Below are 8488 nucleotides of genomic sequence, written 5' to 3' on the forward strand. Positions count from 1 at the left end.
CCGCCCCCGCTGACGTCCTGCAGCCGGACCCTGTCTGTGGCCAGCCCATGTCCCTGGGGTGCCCAGTCCATGTTCCCAGGGTGCCCAGCTCACCCTCGGCGCACACATCTTGTTTGGGAACCCACCTTTGGCAAAATCCCAGCCGGCGATGTAGCAGGATTTCAGCTCGGAGACCCTGAGCGAGGCGTCGGGCACACAGCCCAGCTGGATGTAGTCGCTGCACTCCACGGGCTGGTCCAGCTCCACCAGGGCGATGTCGTTCCTCGCCGTGGCAGCCACGTAGTGCTGGTGCACCAGGAGCCTCTGGATGTGGCGCACCTTGGACTCGGGGCCCGGCTGAGTCAGGTCTGTGGTCCCAATCACCACCTCCCACGTGGAGACGCCTCTGGAGAGCAGATGGAGAGAGGGGTGACAGGGAGCAGAGCCACAGGCTGCAGCAGCCCAGCATTTCCCCGCCTTCTGCTTCCCAAGGCAGAGAGAGAAGCAGAGAGGAAAGAGCCAGGATGGAAGTGGCATGTGGTGCTGTGACCTGGCCACCTGCCCGTGCTCGGGGGACATCTCTGTCCCTGCTCCTCCTTACCCGCCCCTGGCGAAGCAGTGTGCAACTGTGAGGACCCACTGGGAGCTGAGGAGGACACCTGAACACATGTGCCACGTGCCGTTCTTCCAGGTGGCCTGGATGCTGACGATGCCAGGCCAGGCCCCTGGCTGGACACTGGTGCCACCCACAATATGGGAAGTGCCACCAGCAGAAGCCACAGAGCTGTGGTTGGAAGCCATGGGCCGGAGCCTGCAGGTCCCTCTGGAAGCACAAAGCCATCAGTGTTCTGCTCGGTGGCTGCTGCTGCTCAGGCTGAAGGTCCCCCATCATCCCTTCCTGCCTGGCACTGAGCGGCAGGAGGACCAGGGACCCCTGAGGGGCAAATCTGTCCTCCACCCCGTTCTGCTGCAGCTCTGCAGACAGGTTGTGCCAGTAGCTGGGCACTGACCAGGGACTGAGGCTTCTCCTCCAGGGACTGAGGCTGGAACACTGTGGTGCGGGTGTGGGGAACATGCAGGGCCCCTACAGGGGACCCCCTAAGAGGGACCATTCACCTACAGGTATCCCAGGTGCCGCCCACGGGCCCAACCAGGGCCAGCAGGACGAGCAGCCCCAGCAGAGCCATCGGTGCCAGTGCAGGTGTCAGTGGCCAGGATTGCGGTGTCACCTCCAGTGCGGCCACCGACACAGAGGCCACAGGGCTCCTGGTGCGCACCGTGCGCCCGAACAGAGTCATAGAGGCATGGAATGGTCTGGGTGGAAGGGACTCTTAACGACCACCTAGTGCCATCCCTGTCATGGGCAGGGACACCTTCCACTATCCCAGGGTGCTCCAAGCCCCGTCCAGCCTGGCCTTGAACACTTGCAGGGATCCAGGGGCAGCCACAGCTTCCCTGACCAACCTGTGCCAGGGCCTCCCCACCCTGCCAGTCAGAAATTCCTTCCTAACACCTCATCTAAACCTGCCCACCTTCAGCTTAAGGCCATTTTTCCTGTGTCCTATCACTCACTACATGCTCTCGTCCAAAGTACCCTTCCAGCCTTTTTCTAAGCCCCCTTTAAGTACTGGAAGGGGCACCAAAGTCTCCCTGGAACCTTCTGTTCTCCAGGCTGACCAGCCATAACTCAGCCTGTCATGCCCTTCTTCCCACCCTGAATGAGTATTTAAAATGTTGTGATCCTTGCTGTAAAACAGCGGTGCTCTGCTAGTTCACCTACATTCACCTTTTACATGTGTTTATTTACATCCATTTCAGAAAGGCATCTGACTTTGATTAAATACCTTAATAATTGAAAATTTCTTTTTTTTTGCTCTGTAATTTCTTGAAGTAGTTATTCGGAATCTTTGACCTAGATACGTTTTATTTGTAGTTTGTTTTTAACCACTTCAAATTTTAGCCAGCATTAAGTCTAGGGCCGATGAACCTTTACTATCTGGCATTTTCCTTGCAGAAGAAACAAGAGCTTTGTGAGTTTCTTTGTAGATTCAAGAAATGTAATATTAAAAATCTAAATACTGAACATTTTTTCAGTGGTCAAATCACGCTCTGTGTATTTTTAAAAATATCCCCAGTCACTTTATTTTCCACAAAATGGAGAAGAGATCTACAGTTTAGTGGAACAGCATAGTTTCCCACAAAGGCAGAGCACACTAGTATTAAAATGCCCTAGGGTATATTACTGTGTCCTGCAGCCATAGAGAGGAGGAGAGAAGATCCAGCAGGCAGGAATTGTGCAGCAAGATTGATCTATTTATTTATTTTACAAACTCTTTTATAGACTTTTTTCTTCATAGTCTAATTGAACAAGGATCAGCCACCCCTTGGGGGTGATTGGCTAAAATCCCAAAACATCCATTGTCAAAATATTTTTCTACTATAGTAGAACTATAAACAAGACTTCTCAAGGTTGCAGGTGTTTCATTGTTTACAGAACTCTGCTACTTCTTCCGTGAGAGAGAAAAGTCTCTCACGGACTTAGAAAATAGCAAGAAAATCCTTGCTAGCAGCATTTTTGTATCCACACACAAGTACAGAAAACTTGCAGACCATGGGCTGGGCTCAACATTCTCTCCCAGCAGGCCAAAGGCAGTCAGCTTTGGTGAACAGAGGGGACTTTGTTCACACTGAAAAGGAGTGTTCCCTCACTGAAGGGGGTGAGCAGAGGGGAGCCTAGACATGTAATAGATGATAACTTTAGGAAGGTATTTAGTGGCCAGAGAAATAACATGTGTCTGTGTGCTAAGGATTTTTCCTAAGTCCAAGTCTCTGTGCCATTTGTTGGCCTTTCTCTTTCAGTTGTGAATCTAAGGAGCAATAAGGTGGATCAACTCCAGAGCAGTAACTTCCTCAGTCTATTCCTGTCACAATTTGTTGGTTTTTTTCCCACAGGATGGGTATATTGACTTCATGGAATATGTGGCTGCCCTCAGCCTCGTTCTACGAGGGAAGATGGAGCAGAAATTGCGGTGGTATTTCAAGCTCTATGATGTAGATGGCAATGGCTGCATTGACCGACATGAACTGCTCAACATCATTAAGGTGAATCTCCAGGGGTCTGTGTCCTTGCCTCTTTCATTAAAGACAAATCACACAAGTAAGACTTTTGCTGTTCCCATATGCATGATCATGGATGAGAGCTTTAACGTCATTCCTTCTCTGAGCAGAATTCCCCGCCACCATATAATGCAATAAGCAGACTCGACAGACTCTTCTTTATCACCATAGCTTATGTTACAGCATAGCTAACCGTAAAATTGTTTTAGCTTCCTGTGACCTAAATTGCACTTTCCAAGGTTTCAGAGTCTGTGACTGTCAGTTGCTATCTCTGCAATGTGTCCTTCCTATGTCCTTTTCCCCATGAGAAGTTGGAGAGCTACTCCCAGTTTTCTTTTTAGAATCAACTCCTAAATATCAGCATAATAAAACATTTCTGACTCCGGTGAGTAGCCTGAAGAAGAATGATTGAGAATGGAAAGGTTTGTATGCAAATAGCTATTGTGGATGGGGTTGGGATTACGGGCATAAAGATCACTATAAATATCTCAAAATGAATTATGCTCCAAATTCAGATTATTTTCCAGATAACGGGAAATTACCAAGATGCAGGCAAGATTCAATGACCCTAAATAAATTACATTTCTGAATAAGAAATGTCATAAAATTGATTTGATAAAGCACTAATAAGATGTTAATAATGCATTCTGATCTATATAAAAATTTTAGAGCTGGATATCAAAGAGACCTGGCCAAAATCAATAACTGTAGTAACATACAGCCTCCTCCTAGTAGCTTGCAATAGAAATAGACATTACAGTGAAGCAACAGATAGCAATAGTTAACACAGAGCTCTTGACAAACAAGTCTGGTGGGCAACAACTGGTGGCAAGAAATGTATTGCCCTTTGAATTTTGTGGGTATAGTTCAGTGTCTTTTTTGGTAACCTTATGTGGTGATTCTCAGGAAGTTGCTGAGATGATACTTAGTTTTAGTAAAATAGCATTTGAAAAAGAACGAAGAAAATTACCAAATATCAAAAGGTAAAAACTAGAAAATGAATAGTCTTAGTATAAAGGCTCTGGAGTCACATATTTCATGGGCATCCTTAAACAAAGGAAATAATTAGCATTGAAAGAAAAGAGAACCCTGCACTATGTAGTAATGAATAAGGAGAACTGTAGCAAACAAAAGTGGATAATGCTTAAAGTTTCTCAAGATGAAAATGAATTTTCTGTGAGCTCTAGGGAGAAGCCAGACACACAGGAAGCAGTATATAAATGGAAATTGTGAAAGTAAGAATAGAAATAAATGACCACAGCGTATAACAAGGGAATTTCATAATGTCAAATGTGGAGGGTGTTTGACAGTGTTTCTGAGACTTGGTGGACCATAGGGTCACAAAGTGGGCCAAAGTGGATCAATTAGCTGGATTCTGATTCTGCCATTTCTGCAGCACCTAAACTGTACCTAAGCAGAATTAGGCCAATCCTCTGGGTTTTGCTGCTTATTCCATGCTCCAGAGCCACACTCCCTTTGCACCCTTCAGTGCCATCCATAAGGCCTGATGATTTGTGCTTTGTTTTCCTATGATGCTTATTCATTTGTATGGGGAAGGTACCAAGCATGACTGTCTTATTCTGAATCTATGCTGACCTGTGTAATCAGTCTGGGAGTCATTAGGCAGCTTCTTGTTCTTGCTCCTTTATTTTAGGCTATTCGAGCTATTAATGGTGGTGACCATGAAACTAGTGCAGAAGAGTTCACCAGCCGAGTCTTTGACAGGATTGATGTAAACGGCGACGGTAAGATTCCTGCCTTTGTCATCCAGCTCAGTCAGTCTCTGTTCTACAGAGTAACATCCATTTCTTCCTTATTTGATTGAACTTTAGGCCTCTTCATTTCATATTTTCTTTCTGTTTGCATTCTCAGCCAGTAATGCATTCTCCATGGACCAAAAAGGATTTTTCTTCTGGCATTATACATAATCAGTGTGACAGGATTTGTTCCCTCTACTGAGTCAGCTTGTTCTATCCACATGAGTTTGGTAGTGGGGTTCTGGAGTGGTGTTTTGTTTTCCTTTTTCTATGTTGCTGTGTAGCTCATGCCAGTTAGAAGTGGGAAATAGTAACAAATAGCCCCAGCTGCTCCTAAGTATTTCAGAATGGAAAGGAAGAACTGGAATTTAATGTTGAAGTTCACAGTTTCTTCACTGGGTCTGCTGCAGGCAGTACAGCAAGAACATTAAGTGCTCAGTCAAAAGTTGGTCAATGTCACTGTGGTCCCTGTATGTCCCCAAGAGGTATCTCTTTCCTTGCTACTTCAGGTGCTCACTACTTTCTGACAGGCTCTTTTGTTATTCCAGAATAACTCTGCCAAGCTGCTTCCCTGCACAAGGGCTTTTTGGCCTAGGTCAGAAAAATCTGTTTCTGCCTGTCACAGCCTCTGTCAGTTGCTTTATCCTTGAAAACCAGCAAGCATAGAGCAGGTTTTTACTATGACAGGTTGAGCCAAAAAGGATGCTATGATCCCACTCCTTAGCTACCCACATGTATCATTCTTTCTTATGTGCCACTTCCCTTGTATGGGGAAAAAAAGGAAGCTGGTTTTGTCTAGATACTGGGGATGTTTCATAAAAGCTTAAGAAGACTCTCTGAGGTCTTTAGAACAGTGCTTCAGAACAGTGCCTATACAGTAAGTGATCTCTCAAGTTAGACTACTGTACTCCTTTTTCTGTCAGATGTGGATTCTGATGCCTTTTATTTGTGTCTGACACAGGTGAACTTTCTCTGGATGAATTTGTGGAGGGAGCAAGGAAAGATGAGGAGTTCATGGAGGTTATGATAAAAAGTTTGGACCTGTCACACATTGTGGCCATGATAAACAACCGTCGGCATAGTGTATAAATCAAGCTGGGAAAAAACGCTTTGCCAATAGACAGAAGGATGTAGAAACACAAGGAAGGAATGACAGCATGTTTTTTAAAAAAAACAAAATTTCCATAAACATGAATATGGAAGTAGGAACAGAAAGACACTGCTGTATTTGTGTATCTGAGTGCATGTTCCTGTACAAATACTCAAGCTTAGCCACATAAATGCAGGGCAGGTTCAGAAAAACTGGATCTGGATGGCAGTATTTGACTTCTCTTTCTAAAATTTAAAGGCCAAATTTCAGGGAACAAATTTCCTTTTTATTCTGTGTCTCAGATTGTCACTTTGAAATGGACTAAAAATAACACCAAGTTTGTACAGAGCACTAGCAGAACTGGGTGGTGGAGTGCATAGGAAATATTCTGACATACAGAAGAAGAGTTTCAAACTGTTATTAGTGTAGAGAACTATCAAAAGAATGTAACTTGCACTGTTCTTGTCATGGTATTGGTTCATAAGCACCAGCATGGTTGTCCATACCAGATGTGCTTGGACTTGGTAGTCTCTACAGAAGCAGCTTTAGTCATAAGGTCACAAGAACTGAAAGAAAAACCAGTCTGATAGTGACAAATCTGTCTCCAGCTGCAGCTGTTCAAGCTTTCTGTGATCAAAGAACTCTAGCAAACAAGTCAACAGTTTGGAGCAGCTTCTGTAACCAGAGAAAATACGCTACTCTGTTTCCCAAAGCAGAAGAATCACTTGAGAGATCAAATCTTTTATATACTCATTGTCCTACTTATTCTCCTCTCATACAACTGAGTCTCTGGGAATGTTCAAGGCCACATTGAACAAGGCTTGGAGTAACCTGATCTAGCCCCATGGCATGGGGCTGTAACAAGATGATCTTTGAGGTCCCTTCCTACGCAAACCATTCTGTGACTCTATGATAAATGAAATATTTGAAGATGATCCTAATATTATTGCCCTCACACATCCTTTATTGGTCTTTCTTTTTGTTCTTGAGGAGACAATCTAATCAAAAGAAACAACTCACCAAGGTGAGTTGTGAATTGTGCTGTTCATGTGAATGCTGGAGTGAAGCTGATACTCTAGAGAGTGCTGCTGTAAATGACTCTGATTTTGTACACGATGGGAAGAGTGATGCAGCATGGAGAGAAACCCAGCAAACTGTGTCTTGTTCACTGTTCATTAGATAAGGTCATGATCAGAAGCTCTTTTGAATCTGGGGAGAGAACCAGAAGGAAAGAAGAATGCAGGAAAAGTTCAACAGAGTGCCTATGCATAGTTGGCATGTTTTTCCTGTGCAGGAGGAAGAACTTGCAGACCTGCAACAAAACTTTATATTGGACTTATTCTTGCTTATATTTAGGTTTCCGTGAAGTTGATATGTGTATTGGTTTGCATGGCAAGGTTTTGGTAGCAGGGAGGCTACAGGAGTGGCTTCTTTGAGAAGCTGCTGGAAGCTTCCCCCATGTCTGGCAGACGCAATGCCAGCCGGCTCCGAGACCTTCAGCCATGGCAGTTATCCTCCGGGATATAACGTTATACGTTATCCTCTGGGATAACGTATTTAAGAAGGCAAAGTTATTGGGCAGAACCAATTGCAGTCAGGGAAGTGAGGAGTGAGAATATGTGAGAGAAACAGCTCTACAGACACCAAAGTCAGCTAAGAAGGAGGGAGAGGATGTGTTTCAGGTACTGGAGCTGAGATTTCCCTGCAGCCCATGATGCAGCCCATAGCAAAGCAGGTTGTCCTCCTGGAGCGCATGGAGGTCCACAGAGGGAAGCAGAAGTCCACCTGCAGCCTGTAGAAGAGCCCCATGTTGGAGCAGGTCCTGGAAGGACCTGTGGGCCTGTGGAGAGAAGAGCAGGTTTCCTGGTAGGACTTGTGACCCCATAGGGGACCCACTTTAGAGCTGTTCGTGAAGGACTGACCTCATGGAAGGACCCATGCTGGAGCAGTTCCTGAAGGACTGACCCCAGGGAAGGCACCTCATAGAGGAGCAGCTCATGAAGAACCACAGCCCATGAGAAGGACTCATATTGGAGAAGTTCATGGAGAACTATCTCCTGTAGGAAGGACCTCATGCTGCAGCAGTGCAAGGACTCCTCTTCCTGAGGGGCAAGCAGTGGCATGAACTGACCGTAAGCTTTGTTCTCATCTACCTGCACTGCTGGTGGGGAGGACGGAGAGAATCGTGAATAAAGTCAATGCTGGGAAGGAGAAAGGAATGGGGGGAAGGTGTTTTAAAGATTTGGTTTACTTCTCATTATCCTACTCTGATTTTGATTTGTAATAAATTCAGTTAATTTCTCCCTTTTTTCTCTGTGACGGTAATTGGTGAGTGATGTCTGCCTGTCCTTATATCAGCTCATGAGCTTTTGTTGTATTTTATCCAGCTGAGGAGGGAACTGATTGATAGAGAGGCTTTGGTGGGCACCTGGCACCCAGCCACGGTCAACCCACCACAATAGTATTCAAAACAAAGTGTCTTGCCTTTCACTGAAGTCAAGGGAGATTTAGTAAGTACTGTCATTGGAGTGATCATGCTTAGAGT

General features: G+C 45.4%; 2 protein-coding genes across 3 annotated transcripts in view; one reads left to right on the forward strand and one right to left on the reverse strand.

Annotated features, from left to right (window-relative positions):
* Positions 1-1235, reverse strand: part of LOC103617098 (acrosin-like) — a 3132-nt gene extending 1897 nt beyond the window's left edge. The window contains exons 1-3 of one of the 2 annotated variants that reach the window (XM_008635354.2): positions 1096-1235; positions 581-802; positions 126-385 (exon numbers count right to left, since the gene is read on the reverse strand). In XM_008635354.2, the coding sequence (XP_008633576.1) occupies positions 126-385; positions 581-802; positions 1096-1166 (553 nt within the window). In that variant the 5' untranslated portion in view covers positions 1167-1235. The remainder of the gene's footprint in view (positions 1-125; positions 386-580; positions 803-1095) is intronic. The other variant, XM_017736436.1, reaches the window with a different exon arrangement.
* LOC103617099 (guanylyl cyclase-activating protein 1-like) overlaps positions 1-8162 on the forward strand; it is a 12409-nt gene extending 4247 nt beyond the window's left edge. The window contains exons 2-4 of the mRNA XM_008635356.2: positions 2932-3081; positions 4751-4841; positions 5815-8162. Coding sequence (XP_008633578.1) covers positions 2932-3081; positions 4751-4841; positions 5815-5942 — 369 coding nt within the window. The 3' untranslated portion in view covers positions 5943-8162. The remainder of the gene's footprint in view (positions 1-2931; positions 3082-4750; positions 4842-5814) is intronic.
* Positions 8163-8488: the final 326 nt, after the last annotated feature.

Source organism: Corvus brachyrhynchos, unplaced genomic scaffold (genome assembly GCF_000691975.1).
Source record: "Corvus brachyrhynchos isolate BGI_N302 unplaced genomic scaffold, ASM69197v1 scaffold2266, whole genome shotgun sequence".
Lineage (NCBI taxonomy): Eukaryota > Metazoa > Chordata > Aves > Passeriformes > Corvidae > Corvus > Corvus brachyrhynchos.